This window comes from Mandrillus leucophaeus, unplaced genomic scaffold (genome assembly GCF_000951045.1).
Source record: "Mandrillus leucophaeus isolate KB7577 unplaced genomic scaffold, Mleu.le_1.0 Scaffold118, whole genome shotgun sequence".
Lineage (NCBI taxonomy): Eukaryota > Metazoa > Chordata > Mammalia > Primates > Cercopithecidae > Mandrillus > Mandrillus leucophaeus.
Window position 1 is genome coordinate 950,906 of NW_012100098.1, and position 25,044 is coordinate 975,949.

Consider the following 25,044-nt stretch of genomic DNA (forward strand, 5'->3'; position numbering starts at 1 on the left):
GAGGAGTGAGCTGGGGTCCCACCATGGGGTGGGGGTGGGCTATGAATTTCAGTGACTGTGGCATTGGCACTGCCCCAGACATACTCTTATCCCACCTTCCAGAACCACTATGGCGATGGCCAGTCCTGCCTTGGCAAGGGGTGTAAGGAGAGTGAACAGACAGACTCCCCAGGCCAGCTCTGTGTCTGGGGTGGGCAGGGGAGGAGTAGGAGGCACAGGGCATTTGCAGGTGGGTGGGAAACCAATGTCTTTGTAGTGAGTAGGCAGCCATCTAGTCTCACAGTAGCCACACTAATGACGTCATTTGGGGGAAGGAAGAGGGTTTCAGTTTCGTGGAGGAGCAAGGAGGCCTGGGGTTGGGGCTGGGCTAGAGAGGGATCAGAGGATGAGAATTTGGGGCAAGAAGAGCAAGTATAATGGAAGAGGAAGACAGAGGGTCCAGAGGAAGGGACAGATGGTCTGAGTTGACATCTAGGACATTTAGAGTAGTAACTGGGACTTATAGCAAGGCTCAAAAGCCCCTGCCCAGGAGGTGGTCGGAGTTGGAGACTCCTGGCTGTCATCAACCCATCAGCACCGCCATCTAGCAGGTGGGTAAGTGGAATAAGGCTCAACAACATGTTTGCAAGCTTGGTTGATAAGGTGAGGCGTGTGTGTGTGTACATGCATGTGTGTGTGTGCGTTCAGTACTGGGCACAGACATTGCCATTTCTTCAGTGAAGGCACCATGCACACCTGCTGCCTTTGCTAGCCTCCTGCCTTTGCAACAGTAGGGACCGAGGCTGGATAGCAGAAATAATTTTCCAGGTGAGAGGCTAAAAGAAGTGGCTAGATTCCAAATGGGGAGGTGGAAGCTTCTCTAGATGATGCTGGTTTATCACGCAGATTTGAGGAGGGAGGGAAGAACTCCTTTTATGCTCCAGGGCTCACAGAGGTCTCCTGAGTGGGCAGGGTTATCCTGGGTTCTGAGTCTGTTTTCTAGAGCCACGAAACAAAGTGCTGGAGACTGGAGCCTCCTGCAGGAGACTCAGAAACCCAGCCCTGGGGCCCATGGTAGGGGCCTGAGCTATCAGCTTGACAGCTTCCAGCATGAGAGCTCAGGGCTTGATGGACAATTTTGGGAGCAAGTGAGGGATCTGAGGAAAGGGAATAATGACAATGACTAGCAGGCAAGGTGGCCACCATGTGAATCTGTGTGGTAATTTGATCATGGCTGCCAAGAGTAGTAGTTGTTTACACAGACTAAAAAATAACCCGGGAACTTAGAAAAATACTGATGTCTAAGCCTCTACTCCAAACCAATTAAGTAAGGCTACTGGAAGTAGGGCCTAAGCACTGACTGGTATATTTTAAAAGTCAACAAAGGGGTTCTAATGAGCAGCCAGAGCTGGGAGCCATCAGCCTAAACTGTGATTTGGGGGATGCTGTGGTAGCATCCAGATACAGATGGAAAGAATGGTTTGATTGGTTAGTAATGTCTGCCACAGTAACCAGTGGAGGAAGTAATAGTACATATTTTTCTTCTGATGGGTGCCTATCTGTTGCTTTACAGTTTACAAACATTTTCATACCCATTGCCTAAGAACAGCTCTGGGAGTGAAGGACTGTTGTTATGGCCATTATCATAGATGAAAAAATTGAGGATCAGAGCCCCAGCCTATCTATAGCCACCCTGGGCTAGACCTCAAGGATACCCTGTGTATTGTCTGCCTTTTAGGGGGCCACGGGGAGGAGAGTGGGTGTAGGTCTCCGACTCACAAATCTGGACAGGAGTTTGCCTTGGAAGTGCTGCCACCTGCCTGCTTCTCCCACCTGGAAGGTTCCAGAAAGAGGCAATCACAGGGTAAATGTGGAAGAGGACTAGTGCTGCAGGGACTCTTCACAAGACCCGGGTGTCCCGATGTGGGGTGGCCTCTGTACTATATAGCAGGAAATGCTCCGTATAGTTTACCAGCAGGAACAAAATGTCAGTGAGTCAATCCCAAGGTGGAGCATCTCTTGGGCTGGGGACAGAGACTGGCCCAAGACAACACTACAAGCAACTGGACAGCTTCATTGAGCAGGAGTGCTTGGTGCAAGAGGGAGCCTGGGGCAGGGCTGCTGGGCTGGGGCGGGGTGAGGAAGGTATCCAAAGGCAGAGGGGGCTGTGGTTGCAGGACTCTGGGAGAGGAGGAGAGGAGTCATAGTTTGTTTGCTGTAGAGTCTGTTTCCTCAAGTGCAGACAGTGCTGCTTGGGAGACAGCCCTTCTCTCTTCCAGTTACTCCAACAGAAAGGACTTACCGGTCCTTTCTGGCATCTCTCCCAGTGTCAGTGACCACAGACTGGATTGCCTTCACCTTCATATTCCCAGCATGTGCCTGGCACACGTTTGCACTCAGCAGGAGCCGATGGCCTGTCTCTCTTCTGACTCCAGGCTTTCCCTGCAGTTCTGACGCCAGGCTTTCCCTGCAGACACTGACAGGAGCTGGTCCTTGGGACACCCAGCTGGAGGGTGCCTGCAGCAGGCCAAGCCAGACACAGCAGCACAGAAGCGGAACTATCAGGGGCTGCTGGGGGTCAAGCTGGCTGTAGACATGGAGGTTGGCACCCTCAGGACACCTCTGGGACTGAGGAGAGCAGCAGGTTCCCCATGGCACCTGGGGGTCCTGCCGAGGTGGTGGAGGCCTCCCAGCCTTGGCCACTGCTCAACTACTTCTCTCCATCTGCAGAGCCTCGCCCCCATGGCCTGTCCTGCACTTCAAACCCAGAGTACCGGGCAGGGGAAATGGAAGTTGATGTTTATGGAGCACCTTCCATGGGCCAGGCTCTGGAGCCTGGGCACAGCTCCTGTGTCATCCCTTTGAGGCGGGTGTTCTTATTCCCAAGGCAGAGACATACTAACCCCAGGGCTGCAGAGCCAGAATCCAGTGAGGTCTGTCTCTCCATAACCCACACTCTTTCCACACCACTGCCCTGCCTCCCCGGATGGGAACTCTGCCCCTGCCTCTCCAGCGGCTGCAACTTTTCACCCTCCCATGATGCCCTGCAGGCTCCCTGCCCATTTTCTGTTGGCACTTCTGTCATATTCCATCAGCCAAAGCCTGATGTCTCTGGGTCCCAGGCACTGGCTGGGTCCCTTTTCCTTGGGCTTTCCTACTGCAGGCTGCCTGCAGAGGCTGTGGCCCATTGTCACTTCCAGGCCATGGAGGTGGATCCTCTCAGTGTTGGGGGCGTCTGAACAGTGCCTAGGACCCAGCTCCACTTTTGCTTTCCTTGAAGCCCTGGTTCAGAGGTGGCCAGAGCAGTGGAGGAGGTGTGGGTCCCACAGGAAGCAATGGGGACAGGGAGGAGGTGGGAGAGACAGGAGGTGGTGGACTGAGGTGGAGCTGGGATGCGGAGGGTGGGCGTGACTTTGGAGGGAGAGAGGTTGGAGCAGGCTGGGATGGGCAGCTTATCCTGAGCTGAGTAAACTGGGAGCAGAAGCATCAGAATGAAACTTGAGACCAGCTGAGTAAACTGGGAGCAGAAGCATCAGAATGAAACTTGAGACCAGCACGAAGGGTCTGGAGAGGCAGAGAGGAGACAGCGCCAGCCGTGCAAGTGGCCTCTTCCGGGTGCTGGCCTTTCTTCAGACATTGGTGTGGTGGCCCAGCAGGCTGGAGACGGCCATTCTGGTCATCCTCATGTCTCCCATCCTTTACAGAAAAGTTCTACCTTACATCTGACCTCCACCCTCCAGCCACACAGGCCCTTGCTCCCAACAGCTCACTCCCTCCACGGCCAGCAATGAGGACTCTCTCCCCAGCTGGCCCTACCCTTGGCCTTCCCAGGCCCGCAGCCTGACCCGAGGCTCACTCTCTAATGCCCCCTCATTCAGCCGTGGCCTTCTCACAGTGCCAGCTCAAGGAGAGATGCATTTTCAAGCCCAGGTTTCTGCTGTAACTATTTCTTGTTCTCCGTCCTTGATTAGAGTACAATTGCGGCCCATGGCTGGTGCTAGTGAAAGTGGTAGAGAAATCCACTGATGATGCAGAAATGAAGGCTACATCATAACACAGAAACTTCAGGATCACAGCTGAACCAAATGGGAACCAGCTGCCCTCACTCAGTCCTGATTTTTTTTTTTTTTAATAGATCTTTGATGGTCTTGGAATCCAGCCAAATGGGAAGAGAGGGGCCTCTGAGTTGCCATGGAAAATCTTTGAAGCAAATAAAAGGTGGATGAATCATAACACTGGACTGCTTTAGGGATGGCTGGGACAAGGGAGGGTAGAGGAAAGATTCTTTCTCGATTTTCTCCTTCAAGCAAACAAAGTGAGTACCAGGGAAAGGGGCCCCATGCAGGCTGAGGCAGGTTTGGAAAAGAGTTGGTGGAGACACTGCACCTTCTGAAGCCAGAAAGGCTGCGGCATTCCTTCTGCACATCCTCGCAGGCAAGTCCAGCTCAGCCTCAGGGCTCTCTGGATCTGAGACCCCTTAATCCATGGTCGGGGTAATGGAAGGCATTTTCCCAACTCAGTGCGAGGCAGCAGGGCCACCACCTTTGAGCATCCTTCATGTTTGTGAGCAGCGTAAGTGTCCCTGGGTAAATGCTTTGGCTGGAAGAGATGTGCAGTGAAGGAGCCCTGAGCCAGCCCCAGAGCCTCCAGACCACTAGAGTCGGACGTTGGGAGTCCACCATCATCAAGCAGCGTTTCACATCAGCTGCTGGGGCTGATTTGGAGCTGCAGAGAGCCAGCCTTTCATTTTGCCAAAATTGGACATTGGGAGTGCAACAATCACCATCCACTACTGTCATAATTGCATAAAAGAAAAGGACAGTTTAACAGTAGGAAGAATATTCTCTCAGACTAAGCTCAGCCCTTTAGATGAAGTCAAGCTAGCCCCATGAAAGATTTACTGCATTGCACTTACTTTTCTCAATTGCTTCAGACTACTGAGAAATGCATCAAATCTGCGCCCTGTCTCAGCATTTTCCATGCCACCTCTTTGTACCTCAGGGTCCTCATCTACATGATGGAATATGACCACGCTGTCAACTGCACACCGTTCAGAAAATCACCAAGAGAGATGGAGAAAGGGAAGCATGTGGAAAAATACCAGGAGCTCCTGACTGTCAGAAACAAGAATGGCGATGATGACGGTGAGGACGATCCTGCAGGAGTGATGCCTTGCATGGGTCAGGGACCTGGCTCTGGGCTCAGCCTCCAGTAGAGCTGCCACGTTAAGCAAGTTCTTTAATCTTTTTGTGTCTCTTTTCGCTTCTGTAGAAGTGAGGATAATAATAACAATAACAGTAATAATAATAATAATAATAATAAATACTTTGCATCATTTTGTTTGAGACATAAAATCCCAGGTCCATAGTAAGACCTCAATAAATGTTAGCTATAACAATAAATTATTACCATTATTAGATATAATAATACATACCCTAGAAACTGTGGGTAATTTTTAGGGGTTCACTGGGGACTCAAGAATTAACCCAAGCATGCACCTATGGCCCTGCAGACTCCTTGCTCTGTGGAACGAGGGAAGCTGGAAGGCCCAAGGCAGGGGCCCCTCTTGACCAAGTCTAAGGGGACTTTGGAGACAGTGCCTACACTCGGGACACCAACTGGGGGAGAACCAGGCACCCAGGCCAAGCTTCCGGTGTCAAAGGGCAGGAGGATGGGATAGGAAAGGAGAGGTGCAGAGCCCGTCAAGGAGACGGGAACGGGAATAAACATGGAGATAAACCTTGAAGGTGGGAATAGGGATCATCGCTATGGTTCATTGATGGCTTCCTGTGTGTCAGGCCATGAGCTACGTTCTTTAAGGATATTTCCTTATTAAATACTCAACAATCCTATTAGCACCCCCCCACACACACACCAATTTATATTAATAAGGAGATTTAGGGCCAGAGGGACTATGAAACATGCTTAGGGCCACCAGGGTGAAGTGGCCAGCCACATTCTCTCCTACCTAGGGAGAGAGAAATTTTACTGCCTCCCTCTCATGTCCCAGATCCAGCACCTGAAGACACAGAACCAAGTTCTGGAGTAGCAAGGGCCCTTAGGGCTTCCAGAGAAGAGGGAGACTCTGTGTGGGGCCAACAATAAGGGTCTGGGAGGGAAAAGAGCGAAGCTGGAGTCAGCCGGTAGGACTGGGCAGGAACTGCGGAGATGGTCAAAACCAAGCAAGGGGCCCCGTGACCCAGGGAGGAACCAAGTGCGCTAGAAGTGAGAAGGGTGAGAAGCTTTTCAGGTATTTGTCCCAGGTCTTGCCAGAGGGTGGCGAGAATGGTTCCCAGCATCTCTCAGTAGGCAGCACCTATCACAGGTGGGGTGGGGTAGGGTGGGGCACCACAGCCCTCTCCCCCTTTCCCAACACACCCGGGCTGAACCGCCCACAACCCCTGTTGTTTTGACGGCCTGGTCAGAAGTTGCAGTTTGCCACATTCACCCTCTCACCCTCTAAGGGCTGCAGTACGACTTTCCAAGTGCTCATTTGTGGTTTCCAGCCCCTCGATGGTGTCATTACAGATTCCCCCACGTCACCCTGACTCTGCGCCAGGGGTGTGTGTTCATCCAGGCACATAACTGGACACTCAGAGGTTTAAGTCGGCCCAGGCGTGGACCCTGGCTCCACAACCCAGCCCTCTTCTAAGTGCTGCAGAGGCGGTTCCTTGTGCGGCAGGAGAAGAGGCCTGAGATAAGAGAGCAAGGGAAAGGCTTGGCCTTCTAGGCTGGAGAATGAACAGGGACCCAGGAAACAGGAAAGGTCTATGTCTAAAACTACTTACTCAAAGGAGGAGCCCAGAGGTATGTTAGAAAGACTCTGGGGCCAAGGCTTGAGGAGGGGCAGAGGGGAGGGCAGATGCGGCAAAGCCAAGCTACCTGGCAGAAAGGGTATGCTGCTGCGGGCACACAAAATCACTTCAGGTTGCATGGCACAGCCTGTGTTATGGTCATGGCATGATTTTGATGTATACTGGAAGATATGTAAGTCAGTAGTTAACAGAGTTTCCTTATCAAACAAATATACCAGGTAAATATGACTAGGTACTAGCCAATTAAACAAGATACATATTAAAGAAAATAATAGGACAAGTGGTTTGTGGATACAGGCAAACTTCTGATGGTGGCCCCTGAATGACCGTAGCTTGGGAAATATTTGAGTCATATAAATGTGAAAGAGGGCTGAAGGGGCACGGCTGGAGAGGCCAGCAATCCCAGACTGGGCTTGCGTTAGTGGCAAGGGCTGCAGATACTCCTGAGGGCTGTGAGGATCTGGGTCAGGAAGCTGCCAATGCAGGCAGCCTGGGATTTAACCACGTCTTCTCCCTAGAAGTCGGTGTCCTTGGAGTTGGAGGAGGGAGACCAAGAAATGCCCACAAACCTGTAAATAATTGTCAGAGTCTGATCCTCTTCTCTGATACTCCGCAGAGCAGAACAACGACGTGGAAGTGGATGTTAGAGGGAGGCAGATTTCAACTCACAGTGAGGAAGAACACGCTGGCCGTGAGAACTGTGGGTCTAGTGCGTGCGTGGTGAGCTCCATTTTGCTGGTGCCTCCCAGCAAGCACAGTGTGACAGCGGCGCTACAGGAAGGGGAGGTGAAAGGGAGACACAGCCACTGCACTTTCAGAGGAAGGTGGATCATGTCTGCGACCAGGCAGCTAGTGTCACTTAGGGCCCAGCCACGTGCCTGATGAGAGATGCTTCCCAGGCTGGTTGAAGGCCAATTCTGCTTCAGAGCAAGATGAATGGGACCAGGGAGTATAGACTCAAGCCTGATTGACGTGCTCCTGCCCTCAGCCCTCAGGAGAGTTTTGGAAACAGAGCCTGCCTCAGTCATCTTAGGATTCATGTCCATGGAAAACAACTGCAGGCTGGACCTAAGCCTGAAGGAAGGAAGGAAGGAAGGAAGGAAGGAAGGAAGGAAGGAAGGAAGGAAGGAAGGGGAAGACCTGGGGCCTTCCCCTAGGATAGGAAGGAAGCCTGGGGCCAACCTGCTGCCCAGCCCAAGGCTAGCCTGGGCTCTGGAACCTGACCTCAGCAAGTAATCGATGGTGCTGGAGGCCTTTGGAGGCACCTGCCCCACTGACTCACAAGCTGGAGCTCAATTTGCTAAGGTGAACCCCAGGATTGGGGGTTAGAACTTCCAGGTTGGATTGGCTTCCTCAGGGAGGAAACTCAAGGTCTTGTCTCCTCTGTCCCTTCCACTTTCATCTAGAGCTGTCCCCCAGCAGTGGGGCCCGCCATGCTCATTTCCTGGAGGGAGTGGAGAGGGTGTAGGGTGCAGTGCAGGACAGAATTCCTGAGCAGGCCAAAGCTATTTTCAGAGCAAATCCTTTGTCTTTAGATTGTGCTCCCTGCTGAGGTCATAATGAGATAAGCCTATCTGACATGCCCCTCTTCTCTTCAATGAGTAGACTCTGTCAAGATTCTACACAAAAGGCGCCACAGTTCTCTGCCAACTAAGAAGGCTTTGGGGCCTTGGGAAGACAGACAGAATCCATTTCTCTCAGACTGAGCCCTCTGGGACTATCTGGGGGGAAGGTGTGCATCTGGCTGGTTTCCACTGCCTCCCCACAGGAGCTGGGCCTCTCAGGAAATGTCTACATTTGTCTGCCAGGGCAACGACCTCAGAGAAATCCCCGTTGTGGTGTCATATTCTAGGACAGACACATGCCTCACCAACCAGACTCTTCCCTGCAAGCTGCCATCTTGTCTTCCTTGGCCTTTCCAGAGTGAGAACCTGTATCTAGCAGCCATCGATGGGGGAAGAACCAAAAGTGGACAAAAGCAGCACTGGGCAGAGCCAGTTGCCTGGGAAATGAGGCCACTGAGCTGCTGGGAGACCAATCCCCTCCAGAAACCAGGAGAAGGCTGGGGAAGGTGGTGTGCGCTTCACCAGACCGCAGGGTGGAGCAGGCATGGATTTGAGGGCTCACTGCTATCAAAGAGTAGCCAAAGGGTGGGTGTAATTCCAGCCCCAGTTCTTCCTCCCCTCAGCCAGAGAGTGAGCACCTGAGCCTGGTAGTCAGCACAGGGCACAGCTCCTGCTGAGCCTCGGGGCAAGGGAATGTGGAGGGATGGGGAGGGAAAGTCGGTACTGAGGAAGGTAGACTCAGAGCCCCAATCCACAGTGAGCTCTCGATCTGAGACCAGTGGACAAAACCCTCAAATACATAGAGAGCGCTGGGGCAGTAAAGCACACACAGAGGATGCTGGCGGATTTCCCAGCGGATGGTGAAGGCTGCCTGCCCACTTGGTCCACAGACCTAGTCCAATGCCTGCAGCTACACAGTGGTGCTCAGCGAGGTCTGTGGAGTGGGCAAGTAAGTGAGGTGAAAAGTGGTCCTCAGGAGGAGGCCACCTTTTGGAGGGAGCTTCCAGGAGCAGAATTCACAATGAAGGAAGGGCAGGCAGGGGTGCGAGGCAGGGCCAGGGGAGGAGACGGGGAAGGTGAAAGAGGGTCTCCTGAGTGTTGCGGAGAAAGAGAAGGCTCCCTTGGCCGCAGCGGAATCTAGATAGAGATGATGTGTCTAGACATGGTTTCTTGTTCTTGCTGTAATAAAGTTACCCTAAACTCTGGTAGAATGGCACATATTTAAGATGTGATGGATCTGGAGGTCAGAGTCTCTCTGGGCAAAAATCAAGGTGCTGGCAGCACTGACTTCCCCTGGAGACCCTGGGGTACAGTCTGCTTCCCTGCATATCCAGCTTCTAGAAGTTGCCTACATTCCCTGGCTCATGGCCCTCTTGCCTTCATCACAGCCAGCAACAGGGAATCAAGTTCACCCCAGACGGTGTCACTCCAATCTCCTGCTTCCCTCTTCCACATTTAAGGACCCTTGGGATTATATTAGGCCCACCCAGATAATTCAGAATAATCTTCCTATTTTAAGGTCAGGTGGTTAGCAACCTTCATACTATCTTCAGCCTTAATCTCCCTTTGCCATGTAACATAACAGATATACAGTTCCTGGGGATTCAGATGGGGACATCTTTGGGGGCCATAATTCTGCCTATCATAGATAGTAGGAGAGATGATGAGGAAGGGGGTCCCAGAAGAACACATTGTTGAGGATAAGGCCAATAGGAAGCTACTGTGCATTCCTGGGCAAAGGAGGGCCCCACTTCACTGAAGGACTGGGGCGAACCTTGGTTCTCAGGGTGAGAGTGAGATCATTTTCCAGACTCAGAACAATGGAGCCATGTTGTACCTGAGGACTTGCAGACCATAACATGTTATTGTTCTTTGCTGAGGGCGGTGTGCCAACCTGCAGGAGGCCATGGCTGATGCCACAGTGAGGGGGCCCAGCCCTCGGGCATGCCCGGGTCAGCTGCCCGAGAGGCCTAGACAGGTCATGGCATCTGCTGCATGGCATCAGTGGTTGCTGAGTGTCTCCCCAGCCCTGGACACTGAGGCCCTCCCTTCCAGGATGGCCTGGGGATGAGGAGGCTGATGGCTGGGTCAAGCGCTCAGAGCAGACTGAGAAACTGGCTGGAACTCCCAGGGCAGGTGGCTGAGGAGGGAAGCAGGGCGAGGAGGGAAGCAGGGCGAGGAGGGAAGCAGGGTATGGTGGGGGCGGAGAGAGGCTCATGGTGAATGGAGCTTTTGTTCACTCCTTGGCACAGCCCTGCCTGGGAAGGCTGATGGGTAGGTGGAGAGCATTTGGGTCTCACAGATCCAGAGAGCTGGCAGCTCCGTCTTGCAGGGGGCATTGTGGCATTGATGACCCTAGGGGCACCCCCAGAATTTCTTCCTGGGTAGGGCTTGGGGCTTAGACGTGGTGGTCTGGTTGGGAGGGGTGGTGGCATGGCAGATCTATGTCAAAGCTGGTTTGCAGAGGAGCATATAATTTTGTTTAAGAAGCATGTCTATTTGCGTGACTTCAGTATATGGGCTGCTGATGTTGTTTATAGGGATACTGGCTCTTCAGGGTCCCCTCAGCACTTCCCCTTATGTGCTGATTGAGAGCATAAGCTCTAGGAGCAGCCAGACCTGGGGTCAAATTCCAGTTTTGACAAGTATTATCCATATGAACTTAGGTAAGACATGTTCCTTTTTGAGGTTCAGAAAATGGGAATAATAACTAGTGCTGATCACCTGCGGATAACCTGAATAGTAAGACAATGCATGCTACATTTTGGCACAATGTCAGGCACACATTAAGCACTCAGTGTCCATTCACTTCAAAGAAGGGCTAGAGGAAATCAGGTCCAGTGTCACCAAAAGCAACGAGGCTACATATCTCAGTGAATGGTGCTAATTTCTTTTCTAAGTGGGGCAACCTCATGCAAGGAGCTGGTCAGTCTCCATGAGGCCACAGATGGTTTGGCCCATCCCAAAGGATCCAAAATGCCAAATAACGCTCAGGCTGAGTCGTTCCATTTCATACCCTCCAGGTCATGGCCTCTGCTCATCCTGAACAAAGTGTTGCAGGGCCCTGTTTAAATGTCTTGGCCATAAGTGGTTGTGGGGTTTGGAGAGGTGAGGAATAGAGGAAATTGCTAAGATTGGGCCAAGACACCGGGCTACTCCCGAGGTATTAGGAGGTATCAGCAGTTGTTAGCCACATCTCAGGCATCTGGAAGGACTGCCCCAGGAGGCATCTGGGCTTTACCTTGGGCCTGGTGCCAGGGTAGGAGGGAGATGGGTGGCAGACGATCCCCAAGCTTCACCCCTGAGGACACTGTATAGGATTTTATAGGGAACCCCAATCCCCTGAGTCTTGCCCCAGAGTCTTAGTGGCCCTGCCCTGGGTTCTGGCAGTCCAGAGAAGGGAAGGACTCTCCAAGGGCTCCTCTCCTGTCTATACTCCAGGATAGGGTTCCTCTCTCTTGGGGTTGCTGGAAGATGTTGAGGTACACTGACCGCTGAGTGGTACCTGGGGCCCTCTCTGTTTGCTGCCTTCACAGGCTGTCTGGAGACTGAGGCCTCTGCTGAAGTCGTCCTCTTCAGAGTCACATCACAAGTCCTGCACTGAGAATCTGAGTGCCCACAATGGTGACGACAAGGGCTTTTGGAGACACTGTTGCCTGGGCTCATACCTAGGCTCTGTCACTTGCCAGTTGCTTACCCTCTCTGGGCATCAGTTTTCTCATCTGCAAAACAGGGATCATAATAGGCCCACCCCATGAGTCTGTGAGGAGTAAATGATTGATACATCCAGAACCATGCCTGGCTCACAGTCAGTGCCACCCAAGTGTGGCGATTGCTGTCATCTTTCACCAAGCCACTGAGCATATCGGGGGCACAGGCTCATCCCACGCTGTGAGCTTTTTGGGGATCATCAAAGTCCAGAACTTCAGAGACAAGTTGTCTAGAAATCATCAGATACATCTCCACATCTCCCCCATTTGCAAGAGACTGCCAGAGAAGGCATCTGAGTCCTTGTTTCACGTTTTGTGCCAGAGAACATGGGAGTGGGGAGGCACAGTGTAGGGAGGGAGGGAGCAGGCAGAACCAGCACTGAGCACTGACCCTCTAACATTAAATCGGGAACCAGCAGGCATGGGATTGAGGCTGTGAAGGGATCCACCTGGCTGGAGAGTGGAGGTGAGGCTGAAAGGCCCTGGGGACCAGGGACTTGTGAATGAACAAGACATAATGGGAGTCCTTGACAACTGTTTCACAGGATGTGGGTTTGACTAGAGACCCAGCTAAGCACTGTGGGGCTCTGGGCACGGGCAGAGGGAGTCATGTGTGAATTCTCACTCCTTACATCAGCCAGTGGAGTAGGGGCAATCAACGTCTGCAGACTGGTGGCACCTCATGGCCTAGAGCAGGCAAATGCCTCAGAGGAACGGGCTTCGGTGTTGACTTAGGCTTGAAGGCCAGTCTGCTCCCTGGAAAGACCCAGACCAGCACCTGGATATGAGGGCTCTGGACAGGGGAGGGATGGGAAGCAGTAAAACCACCCTTACCCATCACAGTCACCTGTCAGCCCTGTCATGGACACAGCCCTCGGGAAATGGCTCTCTGAAGGGGACTGAGACATGCAGCCTTGGATTGGCAGACAAGCAGCCTCTTGCTGAGGCCCAGATGGGCAGTGCAGGGCAACAACAGTGAGTGGGACAGGACCAGGACCCAGGCTTGGCTCTCACCTCACCTTGCCAAGGGCTTGGTTTTAGGCTCCACCTCCCTGAACTCAGTCTGTTCCTCCATGGATGGATTGCTAGAGTGATTTTTTTCTCTGAAACCAAGTCAGGCCAGCTTCCCTAACCCAGCCCTCGCACAGTGACCCATCACTGTCAAGTGATGTGGATCCTGGGTCTGGCAAGGAGATCCTAGAGGAGACCCAGCCCTGTCTGCAGTCCCGGAGTCTGAGGGAGGAAATGGGGAAGGACACAGGGTAACACAACCAGAGTCCAGGAGTCCAGTGCATGGAACCTGCCTTGGCCAAGTCACACATGTGGAACAGGACCTGATTCAATGACTGGTATGAATGGAAACGCTCCTACACGATGTCTTTTCTCAGTTGCTTTTCACACTGTGCCTCCCTTGGAAGAAGCCTTAACCTGTTTTCACAAACCTTCAACAGCGATCGTTGGTCCAAGTGGACAGTGAGCAGGTCAGTGTTCACAGGTGCCCACGGAACGTGGGTGTGTCCCGGAGTCTGAAGGAGGAAATGGGGAAGGACACAGGGTCACAGTCTCACATAGATGGTGGGACTGGGGCCAGCAAGGTGTCCCCTGGCCTTGAGGACTGTGCAAATGCCGAGCGCATTTCCCGAGGGCGGCCCTGGGAGAGGTAACAGCTCCAGCCTCAATGCTGTCATTTACTTTCTTTTCTCCCCCATCATATTACCAACCTCTGTAGTGATTCACCCCACCTGCCCCTCACCCATGATCAGAGCTCACCCAAAGCAGGAAAGTCAGAGGGAATAAGCCTCTGTTTCTGTCACTTGCCGTCCCTGCCAAGACCAGGAAGCCCTGAGCCAAACACAAACTCAGAGAGCAGGCAGCTGCAGCGTCTCCTCTGCCTTCCTGTTCCCAGTTGTGGCTACTGGTGAGGGAACAGAAAGTAGCAGGAAGAAATGGAACAGGGGGTGCGTTAGGGATGTCAGCAAGCTTCCTTCTGTGCCTCTGATCCTGCAGGGATACAACCTGGTGTAAATGAGTCGTGTCTCTGCCTCTCCACTGAAGAGGGAGGCTGCACATCCCCAGAGTATGGGACACACTCGCACCGACCTTGGACGGCCAAGCTGAGGAAGTGCTAAGAGCCCTTCTCTGCATGCTCCAGTTTCAGATTCATATATGTAAAGTGTGAAGGGCAGTGCCTGGCACATGGTCTCTCGTATGTATGCGTTTATTTAAAAAATAAAACCACCCTCTATGAGAAAGCAAAGCGCAGAGGATTTTGCTGTATATCCTTTTTTAGTCCCTCTGACTAATTAAAGTATTTGTTGATTTCCAGCCCATAGTTTCAATCAACCAAGGGGGATTTTCAAAGAGTTTGGTATGCCGTGAGCAAAACACCCTTCAAACAAGGGAAGAGCATTCCTCAGACTTGCAGGGGCCTGCTGGAGGGAAGCAGAGGGCTCTGCTCTGCACACTCTCCTGCCAGGGCCAATCGGCTGTTGAATCTAAGGGATGGGGGCCAAGGTAGCTCCCCACAGCTCCCTGCAGGCCTGCCCCTCACTTCCTGCTCAGCTCCTGCCAGCTTAAAATTAAAATTCCAGCTTGCATGGCCCCTCCAATGAGCCCAGGCCCCTCCCTTCTCTCCCAGCTCCACAGGGCAAAACTATGTAGTGAGAGGTTGGGCAACTTGTTCAGGGTTCCAGACCCATCCAAGGACTGGGTAAGGACCAAGACATGGTCCGGAGTGGTGCCACATGCTTTTGCACCTATGCTGTGACCCACAATGTATGCAAAGCCCACGCACAAGAAAAACTCAACTCCAGGGAGTCACTTGTCACTAGGACCTCAATAATGGCAGCAGGGAGTCACCCCCAAATGCCCTCTGAGCCAACGCTGAGCAGTTGCTTTACTTCTGGACATTTACCTTTCTACCTAGGCTGGTTTTCAGACTGGGGTCTGAAAGTCCTAGAGACACTGGTCTGTATGAGGGAGGGGGTGGTGTGTCCAGCTCCGCAGATCCACAGAGTGGCCACTCCCCTCGGGGGCCCTGTGATCCTGAGAATCTGGCTAGGACCAGAGCTTGGACCCACGGTTGGGATGGGGGCAAGATTCCACTGACTTTCCACTCCACTTTGGGTGGAGGCAGGAAAATTCTTCCCTCAATTTCCCCCGAGGCTAGGGCTTTGTGAAGAGTTATCTGGGGCTGGCCCGCTGTTCCATCTGCCCTTCCCCAACCCGCGAATCTGGCTGCAGGCTCCCTGATGGGGCTGCCAACCATAGCCCAGTGAATAGGGTGACTCACACCTCAACTATTGCTCCCCACTGTTTGTGCTGAACAAGCATGAGGTGGAAGGGCTGCAAAGTTGAGGCCACTAAAGCTTTCTTTCTCTCCTGGAGGGGCCTGGGGGCTGGGGTGGCATGTGCAGGCTACTTGTTAGTGGGCTCAGATGCAGAACGCTCTCAGGATGAGGGCAAGGGGAGAAGAAGGATGGAGGGAAGCCTAAGGAATAAAGAATCCTAAACGCTGGATTAAATCCTAAATCCTAAACATAGAGCATACCCAGTGTGAATGGGACAAGAGACTCATCCTGTAGACATGGACCCAGAGACAAAGGCAGATGGACAGGACTCTGGGACTCAGCATAGGGCTGGGGGATTCACAGAAATATATGTGAATATATATAATGTATATACATTCTGTTATGTATAATATGTAGATGTAGGTTGGTACAAAAGCAGTTGAGGTTCTTGCCATTGTGGGCTTCACATAACAATCTGGGGAAGGAGTGGAGGAAGAGGATTTTCTGTCTGTCGATTCAACGCAGAAAACATCTGTGGAACACCTCCAGTGCCCAAGGCTGGGTTGAGAGTGTGGGCCATGCAGAGGTGTTCCCTAACCTTGGAGACTGCCCTGTTGGGGGAGACTTAGAGGTTATGTACAAATGCTGTTCTATTGAACATGTTCTATTTATCATGCTCTATTCAATGTATCTTCTACTAAAGCCCTACAGATTGGAGTGGAGGCTCTGAGGAGAAGGAATCCCGGGCCAGGATGGCAGGATTTGCCTAACCCTTGTTCCGTGAATGGATACCACCCTCTCCCTGGTGTCTGTGAAGGGCTTCTCCGTGTATGAAACGCTGACCAGGTCCTGCATTCCCCACACAGCTCTGTGAGACAGGCCAGGGCAGCCAGCTTACTGTCCCTTCTCTGATGGGGAGAGCAGCAGGGCGGGCGCTGCACTGTCTTCTGCTGACGAGGAAAGCAGCACCCAGAGGAGAAGCTGAGCAACATGTCCCACCCAGCCTGGGAACTGCCTCTGTGGGGTGCCCAGCAGAAAAGCTCCCTGGTGAGCTTAACACAATCCCTCCCTTCCTGCCACAGTGAAATTCCAGGCTGGGGTGGGACTCTCCCAAGCCGCAGTGGTGCTGGTGCCTGGCTCCCCACCGGGAGCGGCTCCATTATTTATACCTGTCCAGGTCTGGCATTGAGGGAGGGGCTGCTCTGCCTGCTCACGGGAGAATTCCCATGAAACTCGGACAGAAGAGTGCTGCTGCTTCTCCCGTGGGGCACCCACACAGTCCCTGCCACAGTTACTTGCCACACACTCACCGTTGGTCCCTGGCACATGGATCTGAGCTTGACACACTCTAGCAATCCTCAGACTAGCCAGAACGCATTCCTGCTCTGCCAAGTCCTCTTTCTTCACAACACAGCTGGGAGGAGAATGAATGGGGAGAAGAGAATGTCCCAGTGTCTCAGGAGAGGTGGGGCTTCCCTGAGGGCAGTGAGGCCTGTACCTGGGACCTGTGAGTGTATGTGGTGGTGGGGACATACCCCGATAGTGATCTTCGAGTGGAGAGGGAGCATCCCACTATAAGACCTCAGACACTTGCTTCAAGCTTGGACCTGTTCTGTTCTATCAGGAGCCAAGGGTCCCCTGGTATGTCTCAGGCCTCCAGGACACTCACATCTGTTCTCCAAAAAGCAACAAAATGTGAAAATGGTGAACTCAGCACAATTCATCTCTGAGGGTCTCAGAAACACTCTAGCCAGGGAGGCCACCCAAACCACTTTGCTCAAGACCTGTAAGACCGGCTCCAGCCATTGGTCTGTCTGCCGGGATTGACCTGTCAGCTGCTTGCTCATCGCAGCTCTCTGGTGAGAAGTCACTGTTTCAGCTGATCCTCAGCACCAGGGAATCATTTTCCCACAGCCTTGGCTTCCTTGTGGCCAACCGCAGTCCCTGGTGAGAGATTCCTGAGCCTGGGTCGGGTCCTGTTCTTCTACTCTTGAGAATATAGCCCCTCCTCCCTGAGGCTTTGAACCCATCCCCATTGCATTCCTACCTCCAGCCTCGGGCCACAGGGCCCCCCCACCCCCCGCAGCTCTGAAAGGCCCAAGCACTGTCCTGCCTGAGAGCCCTGCTTCTATTTGGGGGACGGCAGAGAGGTGACCCCACTCAGTTCTGCTGCCAAAAAGAGTGGGTGTGGTTTAGAACAGATGTGTGTTAAAACCTCATCAGAAATCCCCTTACCTCCACCTGGTGCCACAACCCCCCAGACAAGTTTTGCAGAGGGGATCTCACAGGGCCCTCCCTAAAGCAACTGGCAGATTGTCATGCCAGCTGCCTGGGCCCGCAGGCCTGCTCTGGCTAGCCTTTCTGGCAGGACAATCCATAGACTTAGAATCCCGTTTTCCATTGCCTTGGCCCTGAAGGAGACTTTGGGCTGCAGCATAGAGAAAGCAGAGCAAGTCCCGCTGCTTGGAACAGGGTGGTTCGCCGTTATAACAGGCCGTCAGACTCTCAACATGTTCCTGATGAGATTAGAAGCTCCTGCAGGTATGTGTTTGTGGCGGCCTTCAGCCTGTATCAACACATACGATGACTCATTTCTTCCCTAGTAGAATAGAGCTTGCTGGAACACACCTCGGGGGCTGGGGAGCCGGCAGAGTTGCTACCCCCGAGAAGAGACGCTATAGCCCATGAGTCTCAGGGTTTTTTTTAAGGGATTCCATGGGATCCCTGGGTTTCCTAAGCCCCCCACAGAGTCCTGCCCAGGCCAAAGAGCAAGGAAAAGGTCAAAGGGCAGAACAAATGCTGAGTTAGGAGGAGCTATGGAAGGATAAACCTGGCACTAAAAAGGTCAAAGTGGTTTATAGGGGGTGCTGAGGGCTTCCCACATTCTCTGGCCTGAATCTTGCAGGCAGATCTGCCCAGTGGGCTCTGGGATAGCTGTGCCTTCCCTAAGAAAGAAATTGTGCAGAAAAGGATGAAACTCTATTTTCCCTCCAGCACATAACCAAGATATAAGGCTACAGATTGCCTTTCCCAGAGGGGAAAACCCTGCAGCAACCTGCTGCTTGGAAAAGTGTAAGAGCAGATCACTGGGGGGAATCGTTTGCCCCCCACTGATAGACAGCTTCCCCAAACTGGAAGTGCAGATGCTCAGTATGTACCGTACTGGGATGGTTGTCAATACCTCTGGTCCTGTAAAAATCCTCAGGACACTGGCCATGCCAATGCCTCCTCACTTCCTGGCATCCTTCTTGAGGTGCTCTCAGCCCCCAGCCTCTATGGTGAAAATATACTTGCTGGCAGCATCACCAACTTGCTGCCAAGAGATCAGTGCTGCAAGGCAAGGTTATTTCTAACTGAGCAGAGCCTGCCAGGAAGAAAGCGTTTGCACCCCACACCACTGTGCAGGTGTGACGGGTGAGCTCACAGCTGCCCCCCAGGCATGCCCAGCCCACTTAATCATTCACAGCTCGACAGCTCTCTCGCCCAGCCCAGTTCTGGAGGGGATAAAAAGGGGGCATTGCCGTTCCTGGGTAACAGAGCCACCTTCTGCGTCCTGCTGAGCTCTGTTCTCTCCAGCATCTCCCAACCCACTAGTGCCCGGTTCTTTTGCTCCACCAGGAACAAGCCACCATGTCTCGCCAGTCAAGTGTGTCCTTCCGGAGTGGGGGCAGTCGTAGCTTCAGCACCGCCTCTGCCATCACCCCGTCTGTCTCCCGCACCAGCTTCACCTCTGTGTCCCGGTCCGGGGGTGGCGGTGGTGGCTTCGGCAGGGTCAGCCTTGGGGGTGCTTGTGGAGTGGGTGGCTATGGCAGCCGGAGCCTCTACAATCTGGGGGGCTCCAAAAGGATATCCATCAGCACTAGTGGTGGCAGCTTCAGGAACCGATTTGGTGCTGGTGCTGGAGGCGGCTATGGCTTTGGAGGTGGTGCCGGTAGTGGATTTGGTTTCGGCGGTGGAGCTGGTGGTGGCTTTGGGCTCGGTGGCGGAGCTGGCTTTGGAGGTGGCTTCGGTGGCCCTGGCTTTCCTGTCTGCCCCCCTGGAGGCATCCAAGAGGTCACCGTCAACCAGAGTCTCCTGACTCCCCTCAACCTGCAAATCGATCCCAGCATCCAGAGGGTGAGGACCGAGGAGCGCGAGCAGATCAAGACCCTCAACAACAAGTTCGCCTCCTTCATCGATAAGGTGAGCTACGATCTTTTGTAAAAAATCACTGTGGGTCTGAAGTAAATGCCAAAGGGAGAGGAAGAGGGAAGATGCCTTGGCTTTGTGTAAATACCTTTATAGTTGTACAGTTCTGTGTTTCCATTTGTTTCTGTGCTCTGGATTTGTGGACGCATTCTGAATTAGACTGGCAGCTGGGAAGGGAGAGTTATTTCTTCCCATTCAGAGGTTAGCTCACAAGGGCCTCTTGACAACTGTTGGACAGAGAGATGAATTCCATGCCACACATAACGGGGCTGACTGGACAGGAAGTTAGACAAGTGCATGGGCAGCAGCCTGAGTGCCTTTGCAGCCACCGCTGAGCCGGGACCCACTCCAAGCAGCACTCCTAGTGCTTTCTGTGCCCTGGATAGGTGCCCTATCTCCCTTTGGAAAAGTGACTTTGGGTGTCTCAGTCTGCTCCTCCCCTCCTGGGGCCCAGGGCCAGGCACGGTGCACAGGAAAGCTTCAGAGGGACAGAAAGAGGTGGGAGGCGCCTTAGTGAATTGATCACAGAACATGAAATCCAAGTTTCTCTATCTTCTAACTCTGCTCCCCTCCAGGTGCGGTTCCTGGAGCAGCAGAACAAGGTTCTGGACACCAAGTGGACCCTGCTGCAGGAGCAGGGCACCAAGACTGTGAGGCAGAACCTGGAGCCGTTGTTTGAGCAGTACATCAACAACCTCAGGAGGCAGCTGGACAGTATCGTTGGGGAACGGGGCCGCCTGGACTCAGAGCTGAGAAACATGCAGGACCTGGTGGAGGACTTCAAGAACAAGTGAGCTGGGGTTGGGGGTGGACACAGGGGAGGGTGATGTCTTTTTGGCACCAGATGGGCTTCATTACTAGTCTACTACCATGCCTTCCTTGGGCACTGGGAGGATATGCCTTCCATGGACACCTCCAGTACTAAAACAAACGAACAAAAACACAAGCCAGGCTCATGTTTAGAAAGTTCCAGCCCCAGGCTCAGGCCCTCTGCAAGGAACTTAGCCAACAGCCAGAGCAACATGCTCTGTGCCCTTGGCACTACCTGGAGAATTTTCTGCCCTGATGTAAGGCTTGCTCTCTGGGACTTTCCTCTCCGGTACATGGGCCTTTGGATAGATTTGTCTCGAAGCAGGAGCTGGTGACACAACCCAGCTTGGTGGCTCAAATAATTTCTTTAGTCTTATGAACCAGCAACTAGGCTGCTAGATTTAGTTTTGTTTATTTGTTTTTTTAAGCCTCTGAAAGCTCAAAAAAGAACACTAGAGAAATTGACTAGGTAACGCAGCTGGGGAGAAACAGCACAGCTTTTCTGCAGGAATCTGCTTGAAACAACTGAATTATAGCAATAATAGAATTATATGGTAGGCGGTTACAGAAAAAGCAGTATTTAAATGGGGAAGGACCTTGGCCAGAGGCCCATGCTACCAGTGTCCCCTCCCTCTCCGCCTATGAGGAGAAGCCCCTTCCCACTGCAAAGTAGGCTTACAGTTGACTGCGAAATAAAGACCCCTTACCTGTTGCTCATTCTCTGACAAACACTTCCCATCCCTTTCACCACCAGGTATGAGGATGAAATCAACAAGCGCACCACTGCCGAGAATGAGTTTGTGATGCTGAAGAAGGTACGTGTGGGTGGGAGAGAACCGGCAGCCTGCAGCTATGCTCTCTAAGCGTGGAGCTCACTTAAGTAGGGTGTGTGCGGTGCCAACCATCCCTGTTTCCCCAGGATGTAGATGCTGCCTACATGAACAAGGTGGAGCTAGAGGCCAGGGTCGATGCACTGATGGATGAGATTAACTTCATGAAGATGTTCTTTGATGCGGTAAGAAACTTATCTAAATTTTTCACATGGGTGGGTTTTTTTCCTCAAGTTGTCAAATCACAATGAGTGGAAGATTTGAATGGAACTGACCTTAAATAACATAACACAGAACCAGATGACTGACTCCAAAACTCCCTGCAGGAGCTGTCCCAGATGCAGACGCACGTCTCTGACACCTCCGTGGTCCTCTCCATGGACAACAACCGCAACCTGGACCTGGACAGCATCATCGCCGAGGTCAAGGCCCAGTATGAGGAGATCGCCAACCGCAGCCGGACCGAAGCTGAGTCTTGGTACCAGACCAAGGTGGGTGCTTTGATGACTGTCTCCTGAGTGAGGGGACACACCCATGTCTAGGATTCTAGGCCATGATGACACCAAGGATGGGGCTCCTGGAACCTGCTGAGACCCATTGGGATGCTTTATAGGAATGGCCTTATAGACAATTTCCATCTAAACCCAAGGACCTGAGAAAGAATCTCACTCTGAATCTACACCAGTGTCTCCAGGAGAGCAAAGGCACCAGACTGGCTCGACCTTGGAAGAGCCTGAACCAGCCCCAGACTACTTGCCACTGCTTAGAACTCACTGCCTGTGAACTTTGGGAAAGTTCTTCCCACTCATATAAACAGAATGTTTTCTCTTTCCTGGCCGCATCAGTATGAGGAGCTGCAGCAGACAGCTGGCCGGCATGGCGATGACCTCCGCAACACCAAGCATGAGATCTCTGAGATGAACCGGATGATCCAGAGGCTGAGAGCTGAGATTGACAATGTCAAGAAACAGGTAGGATGTGATTGAAAGAGGGCAAGGAAGGGGCCTGAGCTCTAAAAGGGACATCTACTTTGTTTTGTTTATTTTGTTTTACTTTTGCTAAACACACGGAGCCAGATCCAGTACCAGTGTTTAAATGTCCTGCCACCCACGATGTACTGGTTTCTGTCTGGGATTCATGATAGTTTGGTTTGCCTGACCCAGAATCTCAGAAGGAGACACCTCAGGCCCAGCTCAGCTACCCAAGCAACCCCAGTCTCCTCCTTTCTGTCTGTAGTGCGCCAACCTGCAGAACGCCATTGCGGATGCCGAGCAGCGTGGGGAGCTGGCGCTCAAGGACGCCAGACACAAGCTGGCCGAGCTGGAGGAGGCCCTGCAGAAGGCCAAGCAGGACATGGCCCGGCTGCTGCGTGAGTACCAGGAGCTCATGAACACCAAGCTGGCCCTGGACGTGGAGATCGCCACTTACCGCAAGCTGCTGGAGGGCGAGGAGTGCAGGTGAGCAGACAGCATGACATAAGCTGCTCCACTGTGGGGTGTACAACACACATACATGTGATCAGTGACTTGTGCATGGTAATGACACATCATCAATACTATTTCAGTCTGGCTCATAGCCATATAGCTGAATATAGTGTTCCTGGGTGCTGCCTGTCCTCCAGGCACCTGAGCAACTCAGCAAACCTGTCTTGACACTTGTGTCTTTTCTGCTTTTGCCCACGTTCTTTGCTCAGCCTCAATATCCATCATGCCCACCTCCATCCCCACTTGTCCTCCAGTACCCCTTCCTTCAGGAAGCCTTTCATGTTTACTCCAGCCGAGTTAAACTCACCTACCTTTGGATTGCCAAACTACTGTTTGCTTAAACCTCTGACACTGCCCGTTGACTACTTTCTGTTTGAGGAATTTTTGTCCGTGCCAAATTCTCTCACAGAATGTAACTCCTACAAGGCAAAAACTGCTTTTGACATAATCATATTTCCCATATCTCTTGTGCTTTCCCTATGGTGGGTGTAGGAGAATGTGAATTATAATTCTTTCCTAACAACTTGTTTCTAGGTCAATCCCTCTTCATTGGAAAGTCCCTCGGGAGAGTTCTCCCTTCCTTTAACTTAAGCAGCTTTTGGGCATACAGACTCCTGGCTTATGGAATGAACTGGAATCATGAGGATGGGAGTTAGCCACATAGACTAATGCTGTCTTTTTGGGAGCTGTTAACCCTTAATTCAATTTTTCTCCTTTCAGACTCAGTGGAGAAGGAGTTGGACCAGTCAACATCTGTAAGTAGCTTTGAACAGACATTAACAATGACAATAATATGGGATATATTTAGTGCCAACTCAGAATTCTGCTATTTCTAGGTCCAAATCTTTCCCGTCCCAGCATATGGTAATTTATAATAATACACTTAGTAAGGTATGGGTGGTGGAAGGGAAGGACAGATTGGGACAGGAAACAATGTGGTTCATGTCTTATCTCTTAAAGGGTAAGACATGCATCCTATGCTTCTTGGACACTGTCCCCTGACCTGCCCCTAGTACCTAGCTCCCCCTAGTACCTAGCTCCCCCCAGTACATAGCTCCCCCCAGTACCTAGCTCCTCCCCTCAGTACCTAGCTCCCTGTAGTACCTCACTCCCCTCAGTACCTAGCTCCCCTCAGTACCTAGCTCCCCTCAGTACCTAGCACCTTGCCTCTTATGCTCACCCACTTTTTTAGGGACCTTAACTAAATGACAGTTCTTCTGGGCCTTGTTTGTTACTCTGTAAAGGGGGCCCTGTAGAGTGCTCCAATACCAGCAGATCAAATAAGTGGGCCATGCAGGATCAGCCTGGCAGACGGTGTCACTGAGTCCTCCCTCCTTTCCCTATAGCTGTTGTCACAAGCAGTGTCTCCTCTGGATATGGCGGCGGCAGTGGCTACGGCGGTGGTCTCGGTGGAGGTCTTGGCGGCGGCCTCGGTGGAGGTCTTGGTGGAGGTCTTGGCGGAGGTCTTGGCGGAGGTAGCAGCGGAAGCTACTACTCCAGCAGCAGTGGGGGTGTCGGCCTAGGCAGTGGGCTTAGCGTGGGGGGCTCTGGCTTCAGTGCAAGCAGTGGCCGAGGCCTGGGGGTGGGCTTTGGCAGTGGTGGGGGTAGCAACTCCAGCGTCAAATTTGTCTCCACCACCTCCTCCTCCCGGAAGAGCTTCAAGAGCTAAGAGTCTGCTGCAAGTCACTGCCTTCCAAGTGCAGCAACCCAGCCCACGGAGACTGCCTCTTCTAGGCAGTTGCTCAAGCCATGTTTTATCCTTTTCTGGAGAGTAGTCTAGACCAAGCCCATTGCAGAACCACATTCTTTGGTTCCCAGGAGAACCCAATTCCCAGCCCCTGGTCTCCCTTGCCACAGTTCTACATTCTGCTTCAAATCAGCCTTTAGGTTTCCCACAGCATGCTCCCTGCTGACACAAGAACCCAAAGTATTCCCAAATCTAAATTGTCAAAACAGAATCGCCACCCCAATCCCAAATTTTGTTCTGGTTCTAACTACCTCCAGAGTGTGTTCAATAAAATGCTTTTATAATATAAGCTGGTGTGCAGAATTGTTTTTCTTCTAGGTTTACAATCAGCCTAGAGATACCATGAGGATCAGTCTACCCAGATGCGATTGGTTCTTTTGACGATTCACAGGCAGAATGGAATAACATTTAAGGGAAAGTGGCTATCGGGGGTGGCCCAGAGACTCCAAGAAGCACAGAGATTGTAAAGTCTCTACAATGGAGTCTCTGGAGGGCATTAATGGGCGTGTGCATTGTACTGCAATTTAGACAGATTTTAGAGCCTTTTGTTAAAGAGGGGCCTATGCAAGGTGAGATGATTTGCAAGTAGCAGCATATTTGGGCTTAAGTAAAGTTTATAAATGAAG

The 25,044-nt window shown here is 52.3% G+C and overlaps 1 protein-coding gene across 4 annotated transcripts; it reads left to right on the top strand.

The window, feature by feature from the left end:
• Positions 1–18,290: 18,290 nt before the first annotated feature.
• On the top strand, positions 18,291–24,707 carry KRT5 (keratin 5, type II). 4 transcript variants are annotated; one of them, XM_012002015.1, is made up of 10 exons: positions 18,291–19,541; positions 20,123–20,337; positions 21,112–21,172; positions 21,277–21,372; positions 21,514–21,678; positions 22,033–22,158; positions 22,424–22,644; positions 23,392–23,426; positions 24,018–24,080; positions 24,135–24,707. In XM_012002015.1, the coding sequence occupies exons 1-10, from the start codon at positions 18,990–18,992 to the stop codon at positions 24,338–24,340; spliced, it is 1,740 nt and encodes a 579-aa protein (XP_011857405.1). In that variant the 5' UTR covers positions 18,291–18,989; the 3' UTR covers positions 24,341–24,707. The 4 variants fall into 4 exon arrangements, with proteins under 4 accessions (XP_011857405.1, XP_011857399.1, XP_011857410.1 ...); XM_012002020.1 differs by having other exon boundaries at positions 18,892–19,194; positions 19,264–19,541; positions 24,018–24,707; XM_012002030.1 differs by having other exon boundaries at positions 18,892–19,158; positions 19,264–19,541; positions 24,018–24,707.
• The last annotated feature ends 337 nt before the right edge of the window (positions 24,708–25,044 follow it).

Bases quoted from the DNA above. Each gene is read 5' to 3' on its own strand.
- KRT5 (XM_012002009.1), top strand. From the start codon at position 18,990: ATGTCTCGCCAGTCAAGTGTGTCCTTCCGGAGTGGGGGCAGTCGTAGC. The intron at 19,542-20,122 runs GTGAGCTACGAT...GCTCCCCTCCAG, and splicing joins TCGCCTCCTTCATCGATAAG to GTGCGGTTCCTGGAGCAGCA. The intron at 22,645-23,391 runs GTGAGCAGACAG...TTCTCCTTTCAG, and splicing joins CTGGAGGGCGAGGAGTGCAG to ACTCAGTGGAGAAGGAGTTG.